Source organism: Cuculus canorus, chromosome 2, assembly GCF_017976375.1.
Source record: "Cuculus canorus isolate bCucCan1 chromosome 2, bCucCan1.pri, whole genome shotgun sequence".
In the NCBI taxonomy this organism is placed as follows: Eukaryota; Metazoa; Chordata; class Aves; order Cuculiformes; family Cuculidae; genus Cuculus; species Cuculus canorus.
The window spans coordinates 4,082,821-4,103,558 of NC_071402.1; the positions used below are offsets into that span (position 1 = coordinate 4,082,821).

The 20,738-nt window shown below is 39.8% G+C and overlaps 1 protein-coding gene across 7 annotated transcripts in view; it reads left to right on the forward strand.

The window, feature by feature from the left end:
* TSNARE1 (t-SNARE domain containing 1) overlaps nt 1-20,738 on the forward strand; it is a 520,265-nt gene that overhangs the window by 232,889 nt on the left and 266,638 nt on the right. For all 7 annotated transcript variants that reach the window (XM_054057786.1, XM_054057779.1, XM_054057785.1 and 4 more), the window contains 3 exons: nt 3,133-3,223; nt 6,892-6,966; nt 8,540-8,596. In XM_054057786.1, coding sequence (XP_053913761.1) covers nt 3,133-3,223; nt 6,892-6,966; nt 8,540-8,596 — 223 coding nt within the window. The remainder of the gene's footprint in view (nt 1-3,132; nt 3,224-6,891; nt 6,967-8,539; nt 8,597-20,738) is intronic.

Consider the following 20,738-nt stretch of genomic DNA (forward strand, 5'->3'; position numbering starts at 1 on the left):
AGAAAGATGATGATGATGATGATAGTGACATGTCTTGTTACCATTACATATTAAAATAAAATGCTGTGGGTAGTAGAGTTTCAAGGCCTCTTTTTTAAGGAACATCTTAATAGTATTTAATGTAAATTAAATATAATCACTGTATGATTCCTGGGTATATCTCTGAGGCTGAAGAATATGAAGTTAATTGTGCTGACAACATAGTGGGAGGTGCCAACATCAAGCACCAGCATCTTGGATAAAATGCCTTTTGAATTAAGAGGTAGAAAACAGAACTTTTATTTTTTGTGCTCCTGCTTCCAGTTATTTTGCAGCAGTTCAGTGTAAAGTTTGTGTGCCATGTAGATTTATCACATAAGATATCTAACATAAAATTTACATTAGAATGCAAATGAAGGAGACTTTGTTTGACTTTAGAGGTTGGGAAGGATCAGATGCATGAGCCTAACAAGCCATTTGTCACAGTTTAGCCCTCCTCACAGCTTGGTCAGCAGCTAAATGTGACCTATTGTGATCCAAATCCTCCCTACACACACACAGGGAAAGGGAACAGGGAAGTGAGAGAGAGATGTGTCTTAGAAACTAAAACAGTTTTAATGAATTAATAATAATAAAAAAGAAAATAATAAGAAAATAATGAAACATATACATATATACGAAAAACAACACCCCTGCTGAACTGTACATCACCACTGATGCTTCAGAGCAGGCATGGGGAAAGGTCCTAGACTGGACTCAGTGGCAGATGAGAGCTGGTTTCAGGAACTTGATTCAGGAACGTATGGATTTGGGATCAGAGAGCAAAAGGGCAGACAAGGTCCTTATTAAATGCCAGCCATCAAAGGAGAGGGCCTGACCCTCATGATCCCTCACTTTTATACTGAGTATAATGCGTATGGGATGGAATATTCTCTTGGTCAGTTTTGGGTCAACTGTCCTGTCCGCTTCTCCCTGCAGGTGTGACCCTTTTTCACCTCTTTGAGTTACAGCATTCCACCAACTTGAGGGTAACCTCAGTCTCTATAGGAATGAGTATAAGCAATGGACTTTCTGCATACCGATGCTCTGTTACTTCTGTGATAATCATAAATTCTAAGCATTATCACTTCTAGAGATAGACACTGTCTGAAAAGCATACAGTTAACTTTCAGAAAATGAAGTTACTTAGATGAGGCTTAGGTGAAAAGTTAGAAAATTAATTCTGCTTTAGCTCAAACTAGAACACCATTTTACATTGGGGATGGGGAATTGCTGGTATGTAAATCCCTGGTTCGTTCTGTGGGCAGATTATTTAATGGGATTTGCAAAATGACTGGACGTCAACTCCCGTGCCTTATATTACATTAAGAGGAATTAGTTGTGGAAGTCTCAGTTTTGAAACTGCTGCTTTGGTGGAAAGATTGACTTGACTGAAAGACTGGGTATCAGGCTTACTGTGTGTTCCTCAAGGTAGGCGATGTGACATGATTCAATTTCCTGCTCCCTCTCATGTGATGACGATGTGGAATACCTTCCTGTGGTAGAGATGACCTCCTGCATCTCAAATTAAAAGTGACATAATTAGTCAGCTGGTGTAGTGGGTCCTGGGATCGTAATAAATGAAATGCATTTTGATGAATGAATATGGAAATGATATCTTAAATTAACTAAGGGTAGCTGAGTATAACTAGTTATTGGATCCTGTCTTGGCTTCTTGTGAGATTCTTTCTCTTTCATGTGTGGTGCCAAAGGAGTCTATGCCTTCTGTGAGCTTGTTCAGCCTTTAAAGGACATCTGAATTACTGCTTTGCAGCTAAGAGATGTTATCTTCATGGTACACTAAGCTTATACTTTTATACCTGGGAGGTATGATGCATAAAATTAAGTATATTTTTATCCTAGACAGCTTTCCCACCTGAGTTGTCTGCACAGAGATCTTACTTAAGTGGGAAAAAATTGCCAAACTTTTCTATGAGGGTGAATATCGCAGTTTGTGGTACATCCGTTCATGTCCCTGACTAGATGGAAATGACAGTCAGTGCTGTGCTTGCTGAGAGGTCTCAATTTATTTTTTATTAAAGTTCTGTTTCGTAAAGATTGGGAGGGGGCTGGCCTTGTTCCTCAAAGGAAGGATTGAAAGAATTGACCTGTCTTGAAAGAGTTGAACTCTAACAGTACTGACAGAAAAGTGTGAAAGAGCTGAAGAGCCAGAACAGACCATGAGTCTTCAGGACAGAGGGGTCATAATCATCCCAACATTTTTTAGACAAAGAATTTCCACTCACTCCACAGCACGCCACCCTGAAAAAATGAGTCTTTTCAATACAATCATGGCTTAAATGCATCCTCTAAGGGAGCAAAAAAAGACAATTTTCTCCAGACCCTGCTTGAGCCTTTCCAGAGTTTTTGACTGAAGCATTATGGAAAACCACCCCTTTCTGACTAAAAAGATATGAAGTGCTCTCTGGGGAAGCTTAGAGGCTGAAAATGCCCTCTTCACCGTATAAAATTTGAGAATTACTGGATTGAGCTAATAAACATCTTTGGGTAGCATTTATGTCCCTTCCCCCTACTTTGTGGTCCTGAACAGTGAAGCCAGCAACGAGAGCTTACAAGAATTAATGGCACTGGAATTTAGAGTGTAAAGGTGGGGAATAGCCATGACTGCAGAGTGGACTGTTTTGGCCCCCTAACTTTTTTTTTAAGTGTTCTTAAAGCCGTGCTGCACCTTCACATTCACAGTGCTTTCCTGGAGATGCTATGTCATTAGCAGGTAGTTGATCACGGTAAGTAAATTTGTCCTGCACAGTTTCTGACTCTTCATTTTCCTCTTCTGAGTACAAAATTCTCGTGGCCAAGCCATCAGGTAGCTCCCCAGTTCCATCTCTTTTTTCTATGTGGCCCTTCTTTTGACAATTTTAGTTGCAATACAAACCATCTGTGATGGCCTCATTACTTGCCTACCCTTATTTTCACCTTATCTTCTCCCATTGTCTTTGCTGGTGAAGGGTCTGGACTTGCGCAGTCCTACTGTGGCTCCATGTGCTGTGTGTTGTGTTGTCTCAATAGCTCTGCAGCTTGAAAAAGTTCTGTAAGCATCTCATTATGCAGTTAATTTCAATAGCAATTCCCATCATCTCTTCTCTTCTGCAGGCATGCAACCCAGCAGGAGACTAATAAAACCATCACGACTAGCACCAAAGCCATCAAGCAGCTGTCTGAGGTTGTCAGAGGCTCATCCAGGGTACGTGTCATTCAGGATGCTGTTGGGGAAAAGTGCTGGGGTTTATGGAGGGAGGAATAATGAAAAAAAAGTGGTAGTGGGTGCTTTAAAGCTGTTGAGCTCCATGTCTTGTTATAACTTCCTTTCCTGTTACACAGTAAGCATATTTATATTTATGAATTTCCAGTGGGAAAAGAGCTGCAGAAGCCAGTTCTTCCCATAAAACTGGATCATGCGGAAATAGAAATCAAGAACTCTGCAACAAAGACTGCACTAGCTCACACTTATCTCAGGTTCTCACTCAGTTTGTGCGACAGTGCTACGAGAATCACCTGGTTCCACATGAGTTTGTTGTTTGTTAAAGACTCGGTTGTGCAGTTGGAGCACTGGGTGTGGGTAAGTTTGGAAGTGCATTGAAAGTTCTGAAAAGGGCAAAGCAGTGGAAGATGTCTGGATATGACATTCATTCAGGTCTGTATGCTAGTACAAAGGCAGCAGTGGGGATAGATAATTCCAGTCTATGGCCAGATCAGAGCAGGACTTTAAATTACAATTTGTCCCACAGCAACCCGATCTGTGTATGGACAGACTGGTCTTCTGCCATCAGTAGGTTTGACTCACGTGAACAGCATTGTCACAGGGGTGTGAATGATACCTTTCCCCATTGGTTCCCAATGCTATAACTGGGCAAACAGAAAGTTTATGACTTTTCCCTAAAAAAGCTTTATATCCTATATATTCATGCTGACTTTGGCTTGTGGTATACATCTTGAGGAAGAACAGAACCTTACTGTGAGGGGCAAACTCCAGCTGGTATGAGAGTTCAGGAGAATTTTCACCCATGTAACAGGTGAATCAGCAATGGAAATGAGAATAAGGACATTTCTACTTGATTCTGCCTAGCAGTTTTCTGTTGCATTCTTACTTCCAGCATCCATATAGTTTCTCGGTCAGGAACTTACCTGGATTGGTGGTTTAACCTCACTCACTTCCTGCCGTTTTCCAAAGTCCTGTATTATTTCAACTCTATTGTCACTGACGTTCCACCTAGAAAGTTTTTTTTTTTTTCCCACCCAGAAAGTGCTCCAAACACACAACTCATCTCTATCCAAGTGGTTTTTACAGCCTGGATTTATTTCACTTGTGAACAGGCATCTTAGATTAGGATTTAAGAGCTGAATCACCCCAGGCTACCTTTGTAATTGGTGGAGGACTGTGTGCAATTCAACCTGCCTGAAAATATGAATGGGTGATGATCTACTACTGAGGATGTGGAGGGAAGCCTGGAATGACTGTTCTCCATATGTAGACATCAATCTTATGCAGGCATAAACCTTATTTTGATCTGTGATAATGTTGCTTTGATCAGTGGTGAACTACAATGACTATTTCTTTTTGGTTTTATTCCATGTTCTGAGAATATTTACATCAATGTTTGATGAAACCAAAGTTGCTTTCATGGAGATATGGGGAACTGGACTATTTTGTGCTGATCTCCTTGCTCCCTTTTGTGACATACATTAGGTCCAAAGGGAAATCAGGCAAGGTCACGTTAAGCCCAGTTATAGCCCCACACAAGAATGTCATTATTTGCTCTTGAAGACCATGTAGTGTTGACTGGGAACTCTCAGCAGAATAGCTTTTACTGTCATGGGGAGAAAAATTGCTGAGTTAAAGGGAGAATATTTAAGGGCTGAAGGAAATAGACACACAAACAATTACAGTAATATGAGGAAGAAACTTGCCACTCTCTATTGGCATCACATAATAACCTTTTATGTTCCCTGGTCAATTAATTTAGCAGATTTTATTTTTTTAACTCTTCTTTTCTAACAGTGTGCAGTTTAAGTAATTAAAGCTACAAATTTTTATATAAAGCCTGTAGCCCTCCTCCCTTATATAGAATAAATAGTTCTGGTGGGTATTGTTTGCTGGTTGGTAAGTCCCTCTTGGAAAACTGTTAGTATTGCAAACCTTCCTCCCATAAAATTTCTCACAGCATGAAAAGCCTTCCATTAATTTAGACCTTTACAGTCAGTCCTTTCCGATCCATTATTCTGTCTATTGCTTTGAATGCACATATGGACACAGTTGTTGGGTGTTTTTCTTTCTTCCTTATTTTCCCGCAGTAATGCACCACCAAGAAGGTGCGCTGGGGGAGTTTTTCTGACTTCCTTTGAATCTCCAGATGCTGCTGAAGCTATTGCAATTAGGATGCCCAACTGAGCAAACATATTATTGCAGGAGCAAAGATACTGATGTAAGAGGATCAGTGTGATACAGGGCAGGAGACTGATGTAAAATAGCATATGGTTATTTTAGGGCTTCGTTTCAAACTAGCCTCAAGGGACTTAAAGAGGGATGCCTACCTCAAATTCCAGGTTTTTGTAGGATGAGCGCTGGACCATTAGATCAACTCTCCAGGGTGGCAATGTTATCTTATTTTGCATATGTAACAAACATAAGGTTTATAGACCTTTAACTGTGGAATGGGAATAATGATGCTTGCTCTGTTCTAAAATTGGTGTTAAATCTTTGGATGAAGAACTATAAGGCTAAGATATTCTTATTTGTGTCCTTGATAAAATTTACTTCTGTGTTCTTAACCAGTTGCCTGAAACAGCTGAAATTGCTGTAAATTGAGCATTTTTGCTTAGTAGCTTTAGTGTAGATTGGGTGTTGTTTCCTACCTTGTTTTTAAGGTGATGTCCCACATCCTTGCAGCTCACTTCCCTCTGTAAAGCCTGGACATGTGAGCTCCTGCGCACCTGAAATCTGAGATCCAGGGGTAGAAAGTTCCAGGAGAATTAGGGAATAGTCTGACACCCTTTGCTGTTTGGGTTTGGTCACTCTGACCACAGCCATTCTGCAGTGTGTTGGATAGTCAGATCAGGCTGGACTAGGGTCTTCCTTCTAAGAACATTTCTATTTAAAATATAGATCAGTATCTTGCTGGGGCAAGCTCCAGAAATAAAGGCAGTGACATTTGAGTACATGTTTTGAAAAACATGGAGATAAATTGGTTTCTGAGAATCAGGCCCTAGGCCAGGCAAAAGGAATGTTTTTGTGGCTGATGGACGTCTCAAATCCAGTAAATCACCCATTGTCATCAAATGAGTTGAACTCCATCAAGGAATATCACCCAAATAAAGAACTTTTTATAGGAAGATCACTTGGAAATTATCATTTCCAGCAGATAATCTGAGGCTAGATTTTAGTAAGTAGAAGCAGCATATCACGCTGCAACCATTCTGTTCTTTTGATGGCAGTAAGATACGTATTTACTTATGTTTCACAACCTTTAAGAACTGGTATTGGAGTGAGACCCCTTCGTGCAGCCAGCAGGACAGTGAAATATCCCAGGATACATCCCTGCCATAGAATGTGTCTGGCTCAGAGAGCAGACCATGCATTACTTGTGACATGAGTACTATCATCAATAAGCAAGGTTACTTTTTTTTAATTGCTTTGGCCTGAAAGATCAAAGTGCCTTATGCTCCCTTCCTAAAATAAAACCTGGTAGCATCCTGGCAGCCCCACTGGAATTGAATTTTTAGAATACTATCCGTGCCCATGATGTTTACTTGGTGTCTCCCCCTACCAGGACTGTTCCTATGGTCACAGACAGAATCTACCATTTGATTTCTCTTTACAGATCTACTAACCATGCTTCTGTTTTTCCAAAACAGCAAGAACGACTTCAGCTGGACAGGCTGAAGAATCAACTGTCTGATGCCATCCAGCGATATGGAGCTGTGCAGAAGGTGGGGATCTCTCCTGCTCTCATTCTTCCTTGTGTGAATTTGGGAACATGTTACGAGGCAACAAGCATCGCTCCCAGGAACAGGGAACTTTGCCACACAGCTGCTCACATGTTGTTTCCTCCCTCTTTTCTTACTTTTATCAGTCAAGCAGTGTTATCGTTAGATTGGAATATACACACACACATACAACTGCAAAACAATTCAGCAGCAGTGGAAAAGAACAAAAAGTGCGCTTTGCCTATTGTGTGTCTGATAGAATCTTCAGTGATTTTTCTAGCTTACCCGTGACATTATGTTGGTGTGTCTCCACTTTCAGGGGACAAAGAGAAGTGATTACACAGTGCCCCTTTCACCTTTTCCGCTTACAGAAAATGCGTGGGTATCATTGCTAATTTAAATATTAACCCACCTTATGTCTCTGCTGTGTTACATGGCTTTGACAGAAGGTTTTCAAATATGTGTTGTGGTTTGGACCTGTCACCAAGATCAAGCTGTTTAATAAAACAAACAAAAGCTGAACTGCAGCTCTTTCATTTGCTTCTTGCTCTCCCACTTTACCCTGGGGAAACTCTACTGATGAGCCGATTTGCTTTGCTTTTAAACACTGTGGTAATGTTTTGAATTTACCGTACTGAAACTGCTTCTCTTCCCTGCAGTAACAAATCTGAATATATATGTGGATTAATTGAATCCTACACATATACAACCTGGACAAACTCAGATTGCCTTCTTATACTACTTCAGTGAGTTTGACCCATGTCTGCAACACATGGGAAGAATATTTTGTAATTATACAGGTGTAATGCAATTTGGCAGGCAACATGCACTTAATAATGTATCTCTATTAGAAACACTGTGCACTGATTGATTTCTAAACACTTGCTGCCTGTGGTTTAAAAAGAAAGGAATAAATAAAAGGACATAAAATTGCACTTCAGCAGCATGTATTTTATGTAACAGCTTTGCCTTATCACTAGCACCATCTCGTATTTTTAATTATTGCTCTATCCTATTCAAAACCCTAAGAGTGGGGGTTTTATGAAATGACTTATCCCATTAAAAGACAAGTTGGAAGGCTTCAGGTAGAGGGGTCCACCCCCATATATATGCATCTTTTTCTGCCTTTTTTTTTTTTTTTTTTGATGTTTGACAGTGCAATCCTTCTGAACTATACATGGAGGGTTTTGTTTAAAAAAAAAAAAAAAGAAAAAAAAAAACCTGTCATCAATTCTGAAGTGCCAAAATTAGCCACTGCAGTTTGTGAATGCCCGGTTGCGTCAGGAAACCAATCTGAGTGGTAAATTGCTACTTATCCACGTCCTAGCTGTCATTCCTTAAATGTATGTTTCAGTTTTGATAACCTTGTCATTCTGGAAGCTTTGAAGACTTTTAATTCCTGCAAGACCAAACTTTTCAATGCAGTTATACTCCCTTTCTTTTTCTAAGTAATAAGAATACTCCCTATGTCCTTTTCTTTTAAGAGCAGAAGAAATAGCTTCATATGATTCCTTCCTGAAATATTTGGACTTTGTTTTCTCAGCCATTTTCCTTCTTTTTTCTCCCTTTTTTACAGAAAATAGCAGAGAAATCCAAAGCTTTGCTTCCTACTGGGCAGAGAAGTATCAAACAGGTAAGTTCATGTGTGTCTGTGTTTGACAGTAAGTACATTGCTAAAAAATGGCTGTTTTCTAACCCCACTAATGATGCTGAAAAGCGTGGTGTTCCCCTACTGCCTACACTGAAGCCAGTGAGGTGGTTTCTAATTAGAGATGCATGACATCTTTGGAGGTGGAAGATACAAGACCCAGGAAAAGAGACATATGTGAAACCTCTTTAATTATTCTCTGCTTTTTCTGTTCTCACAGGGATGTTTTTTCCATTTTTTATTAGAGTTTGGTTTGCTCTGAAATACATGAAAGAGCAGTCCTGTACTCCTTTCCATGGGAGCTGGGCAGGCTAAGGGAAATCACAATCCCAAGTGCTATTTTATAGAAGGGAGTGAGAGGAGTTTTAATCAAACCTCTGTCCTCAGTTTTAAGAGGGATTATGTATTCTGTGTGCTGTGACTACATTGCACTGTAGTTAACTATTATATACATATGCTAATGGAATTTTTTTTCTCTTTTTGCTCATATTAGGAACTTTCTCAATGAATGAATACTATATGTAATTGGAATATATACATTAGAGTTTCATACAAATATTTAGTTTCATATGTAGATACATGTGGCTGTATCTATAAAATATAATTAAATGGATGTGTGCCTGTGCACATATGTAATTTGATTAAGAGTGTAAAGGTAGGTATACATATATAAATGTGTGTATATATGTGTATATGAGTATTCTTTCACAAACAGTAATGCAAAAAAATGTTTATGTAAATAGTAATGTAAAATGCTATATATGTGGTATGTATGTGTGTTTATAGGAAATCTCCACAGATTTCAATGAGAGCTTTGGTGCCAGGAGACCACTTAGCCGCAATATGAGTCCAGCAGATATTAGGCTGGCCTTTCAAGTACTGATTTAGGAATTTGCAACTGGTATCATGCCACCAATAAGCAGAACTTTAGGCCTCGTTTCAGTGATTATTTCTGATATACTTGATACTCCTGTCTTTTCTTTTAAGGGACGATTAGCAGATTTTCTACTTTCCTAATGAATCTTCATTCTCTATCTTGTTGTGACACCCATTTTTCTAGATCCCCCATAGTGTGTGTGTAAGAAATTCCTGTTCTTTGAAACATTAATTGTTCTTGATAAAGAAGGGTGGAATGGTGCTACCCAAGATCCTACCATTACAGCCAGTCAGTGGACCAGAGCTTTAACATTAAATAGTTTTCAAAAAGTTACATTCTGTATTAGACCTTCTTGTACTTTACTTGGATTTAGGTGGTAGTGCCAGTGAAACTAAAGGTTTGTGTGCCAAAGGACTAATGTAATCTTTTACCCTTATTCAAAATTCCACTGCCACTTTTGGAGTGATTGTCCACAGATGTTGCATCAGTTATGCAGTTAGAGAAAAGACATAGCTTATTTTTGTCCACCAACTGGTGATCTCTTTCGAACATGGCTATCGTGCATGGTCACAAATAGCATGTTTTTGAATGGTGATCAAATACACCGAATGTCCGACATTTATTGGTTTTGATGATTGAGGTCATAGACAGGGAATTTATTTTGTTCAAATTATCTGTGGTTTGTTTTCATGCCGCCTATGTTATATCGCTCATGCTTTTAACCAACTTTGTTAGATTACTGTCAGTGGGGTGGATCGCAGAGATGCGAACAACTCTGGTCTTGATGAAATACTATGTGGCTGCAGGGCCATGGCTGTTCCACTTTACAAGGGACATTGCTGGACATTAACCCGTGGTAATAGGATGAAGAGGGCTAATTATTGCATAGCTGCTGTCCATCCCTGCATCTGGAGTGAACTTGGATGCAATCAGCTTTTTTTGGTATATTAAAAATGGTTGATGACTCCAAAAACAAACTTCTCTGGAAGGGAACAGAGTTTTAATAGGGGAAAACCTCAAACTGTCAGATAAAAGTACTCACATCTTGGAGGCGAGTGGTGGTGGTGTTGAAGGTAAAGGCAGGCTGGAGGAAGAACGGGACAGAAATAAACCCCTTTGCCTTAAACCAAGTAGGAATCCAACCATTATGAGACTTAGCAGCAACAATTTGGTGTAGGTCAGCCAGCATCAGCAGAAATTGTGTTAAGCTGATTCAGCTGCAGATTGTTTCTTCTTGAAGCTTTCACTTGCAAGTGAAAGCTTGTGGTTGGCTTTGGTTCATTATGAAAAGAAGAGGGTTGTAGTATGTCTTTGGTGAGGTGCATCTGACTCAGAAATAGGCTTGATCACACCCAAGACCAGATACATTTCATGCAGTCACGCTTGGGCTGGGGACCCATGAGGATTTGTGCAAACTGTTTGAAAAGGATAAAAGTTAATTAATTTCTCTTTCAACTTTCCTATATGTTTGCAGCTTATAGGAAGCTTCTTCCTTGTTCAGATACAAAAGGAGAAATGAAATGTATAGAATATTATTTTTTACAGCTACAGATTCATCAGGACATGCAATCTTATAGTTCCCACAGTAACCGTAATCTGACCACAATGTGCATATACTAAGGCATTAAAGTTAACACACTGTACAGCAATGCAAAATACAAGATATGTTCAGAGGAGCTGATTTATAGGCCTTGTGAGACTGCATAGTGAACTTCTTCATTTGGTGCAGTTCCAGTCCCGATTCAAATGCTGCTTGCCTACGGGGCTTTGTTTTATTTTATTTATGCTTTAATTTATTACAGCAAATTGCAAGCACTTTGAAGAATGCTAGTTTTTTCTATATACTTGTCCTTATAGTTCGTGTCATCCATTGGTGGGTGGGAAAGGTAAGACATTTGGTAACACAAACTCTACGTTCCTTTAGGGAGTAATTGATTCCCTAGACCCACATAACAGATAAAAATTGGAAAGTAAAGCTTCAGGAAAATTATTCTGCCCATCGTGGTTTGCTGTAAGTACTGTTTAATTGAGTTTATTTATTTATAAAAGCAAAATGAAGGCATCGATCCAAAATTCCTTGGAGCCTGAAGTTATATAAATTCTTAATCAAATATATGCTTGTAGGAATGTATTTGTGTATAGACAAATCAATGTAGTTCTATAGGTGTGTTACTGCATATATTGAAAGACACAAATTTTTACTATGTTAAATTATCATTGCTGAACATGAGTTGTGGCAACTATTTGAAAAAGCCCTTTCCCTTGGATCTGTGAAAGCAATTTGAAGTTTTCAGCCAGTGGCCAGAATGAGACCTCAGAAGTATCATTAAGGGAGTTCACAGGGGAATCCTGGAAAGCAGATTTCCATTTATGAGAAATGCTGTTGCAGCATACAGCAGAGACAGTATTGTAGTTGGTGATATGATTCCGTCAGTTTCCTGCTTATGTATGGGGCAGACATGCCCCAGATTCCACTTTCTCCTCCTGCACAGACACATCTGGGTGCAAAGCAGCTGTTCCTACTTCCAGGCAATGTCCAATGTAGAAGACAGAACATCTCAGGTGTACACCATAGCACTGACATAGAGCCTGGGACAGCGTGGTCGGTGGTAGTGGGGATTGGACAGCTGAGTAGACCTGTCCTCTTGGGCTAAGTACATCCCACAGTGCAGCAGTTGGGTGTGATAAAACAATAATATTCTAATAGCACGGAATAGATTAACCATAATTTTAAAGTAATAAATGATAGTCTGCAGAACATCCACAAAATAGCCAATAATCCCTCTGAGCATGAAAAGAATCCTTCTTTTAAATTCTTTTAATTATTATTCTTCTAACCATAGAGTCGCAGAATTGTTAAAGTTGGAAAAGACCTCTAAGATCATCAATTCCAACCATCAACACAACACCAACATGCTTATTAAACCGTATCCCAAACAGCCACATCTACACATTCTTTTAACACCTCTGGGGATGGTGACTCCACCACTGCCCTGGGCAGCCTGTTCCAATGCTTGACCAGTCTTTCAGTAAGGAAATTTTTCCTAATATCCAACCTAAACCTCTCCTAGCTCAACGTGAGGCCATTTCCTCTTGTCCTATCACTCGCTACTTGGGAGAAGAGACTGACACTCATCTTGGTACAACCTCCTTTCAGGTAGTTGCAGAGAGTGGTTGGGAACCTTAAAATCACTTGTTACTTGGGAGAAGAACATCAGCTGATTCCTATGGAAAGAAGAATATGTGACTGCGCCCATGACTGAGCAAGTTCGAGTGATAAACCCAATGACAAACTGAGCCAATAAGCTGAGAGCTCCTAAGGATCTGTCCCTGGCGGTGCCTAGCAGGGACAGCACAGTTTGTGCATCCTTATTGCATTTGTGAAATGCCTTCGGGCTACCTCTGTCTTTCCAGGGTCCTCACTGACAACACCTAGCCATTTACTTCTCAGCTAATGAGGAGGAAAGTGGGCTTTCTCACCATGTAGACTTTGTTGGCGGTTCCCCAGAAGGAGTGAAAGAGGGGGAAGCACAGCTTTATTTTAGCTGAGGAATGAGTTTTAAGCTAAAAGTGCACCAAAAATTGCAACAGTCTTTTTTTTTTTTTTTAACAAGAGGAAACTTTTCTGGCAATTTTTAGAAATTAAAATTACAGTAATTGTCATAGTGTAATGCCACCCCTCTTCATTTCCTGCAGCTCACGGGGAGAGGGAAGAATAATTACTGCTCTGGAACATGGCAGTTGCCAAAAGAGATGCCTTTGTTACTTATTCTGTAAGCCTACTTGACCCTTCTTTCAAAGATCAGTAAATTATGCTTCTAAGGAGCAAAAAAATGGGTAATAAACCTCTATTTGCGTATACAACCTTTTTTCTCCTGACTACATCAATTTATTTGTGCTTTAAATGGACTTCCTTCTCACAGGAAGCATCATTTCTCTCTTTCTTCCTGTGTTTATGAAGTTGTTCTTTTTATATGATTAGAGTAAAATTCTCATTTTAGGACAGCAAGATCCAGTCCTTGTCTTTATTGGAGAATAATTTTTTGGCAATAATATCTTCATAAACTGCATATATGTGTGTGTGTAATGACTGTAGTTACTTGGGATTCTATTTTTACAGGGTCCTTGTCATGGTAGATGCTGTATAAGCATAGCTATTAGATTGTGCCACCCTGAGGATCTCACAGGCTAAGCAAATGCCAACAGGCTATTTTGAACTATAATTAACGATGAGTTTTTAATGCAGTAGGTACTCTTCATGCAGGAATTCCAAAGCTCAGTTTGAAACTGGTATCAACATTTGCAAAAGGTTACGGAGTTTAGTGTTCTGAAATGAATAATTGAATTTCTCACAATGAAAATATAGCTTTTCACCAAATGGAGCTTTTTTATTTACACATTTATCTTGTTGACTCTAACATCTTATCTTAGAAGTCATTCCAATTCCTAATGTTCCAGTCTGGATGGTATATCTTAGGAAATCAAGCCTTAGCTTTGGCGATAATGTATCTTGCATGTGAGGTAGTAATCGCTGTGTCTTTTCAAGGTCATTTGGTATGCAGCTACTTCTGTGAAAGGTGTTATTTCAATAATGTCAACTTTGTTTTAAATGACCGTGCATCCATTAAAAGCCATATTCTAATCAACCCACTCCTCTGCTGTTAAGGCTGTCAATATGGAGCATTAAAATCATGTGGCTATTTTCTCTTGATTTTATTTAAGTCAGGGCTTTTGTTTGTTTTGGATTTTTTTTTAAGTCAGTCATGAAAGCAATCTTCCTAAGATATTTTTTTTCCCCTACCTTTTTGGGGGGTAAGAAAATAAATTGTGATACAGGGATTTCATAAGTGGATGGAAATAGATTCATCCTTGATTTTCTTTATTTGCTCGCCGTATTCCTAAAGGAAGTGAAATTTATTCTGAATGGCCCAAAGCACTGTCCCTATGGTGCTTCCAGTGGGGTTGAGAGGGGAAGGTCTTTTCTGCCTATGCCCATGATCTTACAAAAAAAATCTCAGTGGGCTTTATAGACATATATAAGTAATTTGCAAAGACTGGAGAAGTGAGTTTTAATAACATATAGCCCCTTATTCTACAAAAGGAGAAAAATAAGAAAATATTAAATAAAAATAAGAAAATACTAAATCTATGTAAAGACCAAATCTGTATAACTGGATTTAGGGGGAACTTGCTATTTCCTAAGTTGTCCAAACAACTTCAGCATCATGGATTTTCCTTAGCAATCTCCTATCAAGTGCTTGTCATGCAATAAGCCTGCTTTGCTTGTCCGTGTTTGCTGATGTAGCTCGAAGCTGCAGCTGTCTGTATCAGCACCTGAGCAAAAGATTTTTTTATTCATTAGCTGTTTTTTCTGCTTGGTTGGGTTTTTTTGTTTGTTTGTGTTTTTTTTCTGTTAGCTTTGTTTTGTTGGGTTTTTTTAAATATATTATTTTTCTTTTTGTTTGAGTGAGAAAGGACAGAGGTTTTTATGTGGGCAGAGGAAGAAGGCAGGGGAAGGATTTCTTTTGTATGAAGCCTCCTCCACAGCAGCTCACTGGCTTCACATGCCGTGCTGATGCTGCTCTCCTCTTCCCCAGCTCTGAGTCACTGCCAGAGCCGTCTTGCAAACCAAAGGGCTGTTTTGTCTGGAACGAGACAGCCTCACTGCCCAGCTCTGCAAGCAATTGCTTTTATGTTCACAAATCCTGAGGCCACTTTTCCTCACCCTACACCGGTGAGGACCCCATCAGGAAAGCTATGCTTGGGAAATGGTGACGTTCGGGTTGTGTGGAGGCGTTCGAGGTCATGGGATGAAACGCTGGCACAAATGTGTCTTGTTAATAGGAGAGAGCGCTTTTGGAGGGACCAAGTCTATATTTGTGCCCAGAGGCTTGGACAGATAACATAACTCAACTGGTACCCACATTATTATTCTTCCATAGCCAGCTGACAGCTCTGGAGATATCTTTTACCAGTGTTTATAGTGCCTGCCTGGGTAGTGGTAGGGTTCCTTTCTCCTCCCTGCTGATAAATTTAAAGGATATTTCAAATACCCATATTTTCATGCCAAATCAGGATTGTTCATGAAGGGAATCTCCGTGCCTGTAAAGATGGAAAAAAAATCTCAGTTGCATCAAATATGGCCAGAGTTTCAAGGAGTGCTGGCTCCTGTTTTCTCATTAATACTGGTTTTTGCACAGTGAGTGTGGAAAGCACATTGCTGCATGGTCCTGGTCAACATTTCTGACACAGATATGTATATCTATAGATAGAGAAGTAGATTTGCATGTCTATGATTAAATATATATAAATCTAAATCTAGATATAAATTTAAATCTAGTCATAAATATGAATCTAGACGTAAATCTAAGTCGAATTTTAGGTCTTAATCTAAACCTAAATAAATATAGTGATAGGTGTGGCCAGTTAGATGGTAACTCACCTTGGTAAGAGAGCTTTGTCCTTGCACACAGCTTTTCTGGGCAGTGAGGGTTACCTTTGGCAGCACCATCAGGTCTGTGTTGACAGCAGTGTAAGAGGAGAGCCAATTCAGGCCACAATCCCAGAGCTGATGAAACATAGGCTGAGTCTGTAGGACATGTGGCCATGATGACAGTAGTATAATTATAAACCGCTTCATCAGTCTGCAAACTTGGATTTTGTTCACTCTAGGTCAGTGGCTTCTCTTCTCTATATATTCAGTTCCTGCTAGTGTGATGTGAATGCTTGTACGACTTCATCCACCTCCCATCCTTCAACCCCACCCTTCAGAAGGTGCATTGCAAGAGTCTAAGTTGACTTTTGCCCTGACAATGATCACGTAGTAACTGGAGAAACAAATGTGAAACCTTACTGAGTGTGTCACCTTGCTCCAAAGTGAATGCAGTGTTATTTAATACATTTAATTCCCCCTGTGGAGGTGGATTACTGGAAGGAAGGAAACTGTATTCTTCAAAACCCACTTTGATGGCTGTATTTATCACATGATTAAATGTGAACTGCAATGGTATTTTCCCACAAAAAAAAAGAAATTATATCTGGAAATAGGTTAACCCATGCTTCACCAGAGTGAAGACAAGAGTAATATTTAGTGACATTTCTAGGCTTCCATCTGATTTATTTTCAAGGTCTCAGTAATTACTGTTATATTGATCATATAATTCAAAGATATTTAACCCCTTTCACTTTTATGTAGAGGGCAGTGCTGTTATCACCCCTATGCTCTGTTTCTTCTGTGAAATGCCGTGTGATCCTCCAGCAGTTGCACATGCCATCTCCCACATCAGTCTGGCGTAGCAAAACAGACTTTATGTCTCAGACTCTTTCAGTCGGTCATCATTGTTCCTGATTTACTACAAACAAAAGGAGACAGAGGACCAGGCTTATAATTTGGATTCTTTGTTCTGTGACTTCGTTCTGGTGCCCAGCTGAAAACTGTAATCCAACTTATTTTGCCAAATTAAGCATCCACTGATATTTTGGCTTGTTATGGAGTTTAATCTTCACTTTTAACGGTAACCCAGGATGCTTAAATAGCTTTGGAGTTAGACTGTAAAGCTAGATGTATATCAGAGAGGTAATTTATGTATATTTTTTTATAAACTACGCCAGTATCTGTAAAATAAGGCATATGCTGCAGATGATGTTTCAAGTAGTTATTTTTAAGCTTATAGCAATAGTGTGTGTGATAAATAAAATTAATGTTTGTTCACTGAAGCACAGATGGTGTCTCTCCCTTGTAACTCTCACAAACTTATCAGTTTGAGAAGGCACCTGTGTAGCAAGTAATTCCCTTAAGTTTGAGACTTCTTCAGTTATGTCATGTCGGACTGAAGGGGAGTATTAAATCACAATATGCGCCATGGGCAAACCTTGTCAAAAATTGCCAGGGCATGCTCCCAGGTGCTTAGATGGAAATCATGGGAGTTGGACTCAATGATCCTTATGGGTCCCTTATATTTTATGATTTCTATGAATGAAAAGACTGATCCATGAGCACTTCTCATCACTGCTACTGCCAGGAGCAAATCAATGTTGCATGGCTAATACCTGCTTTGCATCACCCATGTGCCTCTTCATGTCTGTGTACTCTGGATGAATCCTGTGGGGATTTCCTTCTTACAGGTGTTGAAATGAGCAATTTGTCATTCAGAAGAACGTGTCTTGCCCTGCAGTAAAATACAGTAACACTTTGCAGAATCCTCTTCGTTAATCCCAGTTTAATTAAAGTTGTTTTGCAATGCAGTACACTGGGATGAGCGTTGGGCAGTCAGTCATTCCATTGAGCCTTGCATTGAATGGGTTTTGTGCAAGAGAAGTTTTACACTACTCCCTGCACCAGGTGAGGTCTCAATCTTGTCTCTTGTCTCTCTATGCTCAGCCTGAGTACTTTACTTCTCCAGATGCTGGAAAGGAGCTGGGAATGGTAAAGCAAGGAAGATTTGTCCCTCATGGGTAATTTTCCCACATGCAGTATTTCCCATGATAAAAGAAAAATACATTATTATAAGTTTTATCTATCTATCTATCTATCTATCTATCTATCTATTTATTTATTTTCATGTGATAGGTTAGAGCCTTGTGAAAACAGACAGTTGTACTGCGGTCAGTCAGCATTGCCAAGGGCCACTGAGCCAAGGAAAGCTGACCTTGTGCCCCTGTTTGTGTAAACTCATAAAGCGAAACCCCCACCACAGGCAGGAATTTACTAAGGTCCTCCTTGGCATGTTGGCTAAGACAAAGAGAAACCTCTAGAGTTTGCATTTTTGCATGGAGAAATTGGATGGATGTATAGGACAAAAGACGCTTATTTCCATGAATCTGGTTTTCCATGAGGCAAAGCTGGAGATCCTGCATCCAATTTGTGCAAGCCCTAGATCTGTTCTGAGTTGTGGTTTAATCTCTCACTTGGTTACAATGAAAAGCTTCAGTATTGTTTTCTGCCTTCACTCATCCTGGAAACTCCTCCATGAAATAAATTCATCAAGACATGTTCCCAATTCAATATTACACTTGATATGGCTGAAAATGTTGATCTACAGATTTCCTTGCTTTGAGAAGGGCCTTCCCCTCTCCTCTCCTCTCCTCTCCTCTCCTCTCCTCTCCTCTCCTCTCCTCTCCTCTCCTCTCCTCTCCTCTCCTCTCCTCTCCTCTCCTCTCCTCTCCTCTCCTCTCCTCTCCTCTCCTCTCCTCTCCTCTCCTCTCCTCTCCTCTCCTCTCCTCTCCTCTCCTCTCCTCTCCTCTCCTCTCCTCTCCTGCCATTTTCCTTCCCTTTCCCCTTTTCTGTCCATTTTTTTTTCCATGTGAGAGTCCATTTGCATGAAGAGCTTACTGGTGACATGATGATGAACACAGATGATTACTTCAAAAACAAACAAACAAACAAACAAACAAAACTCAAAAAAAACCCAACAAAAAAAACCCCAAACAATCCAGCAAACAAAAATAGGCAATCAAAGCATCTGTTTGCAAGCGCAACTGATTTCTGGTGAGTGAGGAAGGTATTTTCTCCCTTTCTGTGTCCAGCAATTTTTAACTGGTGAAGTGATTTAAGGAAAGAGAATGGGAGTATGGCTTTTGTGTGCAGCAGGACACACTGACCTCTTCTGGAAGCTGAGGACTGGGACGTTTGATGGTCTTATTGTGGAGCTACTTCACTGACTTCTGTTTTCAGACGTGATTAAAAGCACCACTAAAGAGCCAGGCACAGAAAAAAAACCTTTTCTAGCAGTTGCTGGGGATGGGGTGAGGGAAGCTGTGGATGCTGCACACTTTGGAGTGCCATCTGCTGGCATAGGACTCACTTAATCGGATACTGGAGTCTTGTTTTATAGTATTCAGATGAAAACAGTGGCAGAGAAGGTTTGATGAGCTATCGATGCTTGTTGTCAATTAAATCAGTGAAACATGGATAAGTTCTGTACAGAGTTGGGGAAGAATAGCAGGTTTTATGCTTCCCTGCTTACTAAATGGAGAAAGCAAGCTATAAGAAAACACTTGCTACATGTCCTCTGTAGCAGGTAGAATGTACATACTGAACAGAGTTGAAATAAATAGCATATTAATGCCTTTGTGTGCATACATATGTATTTTATCAGGCTCCTAAGGAGGAGAAATTTAAGCTTTAGGTCACATCTGCTGGGAAGCATCACTGAGTTTGCCAGGTTTTAGTTTGTTGTTCATCTGTAGTGGAGTCCAGAGGGCTGTGCCAGTCCTCCCTCTACCCAGTTCACATCATTTGGGTACCCCAAAGGTGGGAGTAGACCTTGCCCATAAGTGCATCTTGCTTAGGTCCCAGTAGGGTCGTGTGTGGCTGTGACTATGTGTCTAGTACATAGGAAAGGGAGACATGGTGACATATCACTAGGCAGAGCATGGAATAGTTCTAATCTCCTATCTGTGAGTTTAACGGGTTCAAAATTATTGATATTAAAAAGAAACCTCAGCTTATCTATGTGGGTACTGGTAATGGTGATACCAAGTCATGTTCACATGTTGGAAACCTGCCTGCCTCCCTGCCAGGCAGTCTCAGGTTGGGAAAAAGTGGGACATGAGGGAGGGTTTTGAGGAAAATTAGAGGAAGGAAAGGACTTCTTCTTTACAGAGAACTACATTTTTTGTTTAAAAATACTGAGTTTGGGATCTCCATTTTTTTTTGTTTTGATTTTGTGTGTTTTGTGCCTCATACCTCTCAGTTTACAAAGGTGCATCCTGTGCATATGGCATGTCAGTAATTTTTTTTGTCCTACACCAATCCTGCTTATTTTGAGATGAAAGCTTGATGGTAAAAAAAGCCTTTTTCTCCTCCTAGTGCTGCTTGTTACTTCCAAGCCTACTGGCGTTCCCCCTCTGTAGAGACCTGAGTTCACACAAAATCCCTTGAATCACCATTTTGCCTTCTTGACTCTCCCCTTCTGCCCTTTGAGTCTCACGTCTGACCAGTGGTGCTTCTTCTTCTCAGCTGTTAGAGCCTGGAAAATATTACGGAATATAAATTGGCCACCTAAAGAAAAGGACAAGTTGGTATGGAGATTTGGGGGTTTTTGTTTTTTTTTTTTTAAATGCTTTATTAGGCTTCTTTGTTTATGAACAGATGGTTGCGTATAAGACTTGCTATGAAATAGAGAGAGATTCGTTGGGAACCTCTTCAATGCTGAATTTTAGTAGATGCCCCTGCAGATCTTAAACACTTTGCAAATTAAGATATTTCAACTCTATAGGGAGAAGAATCCATCCTCATTTTATAGAAAA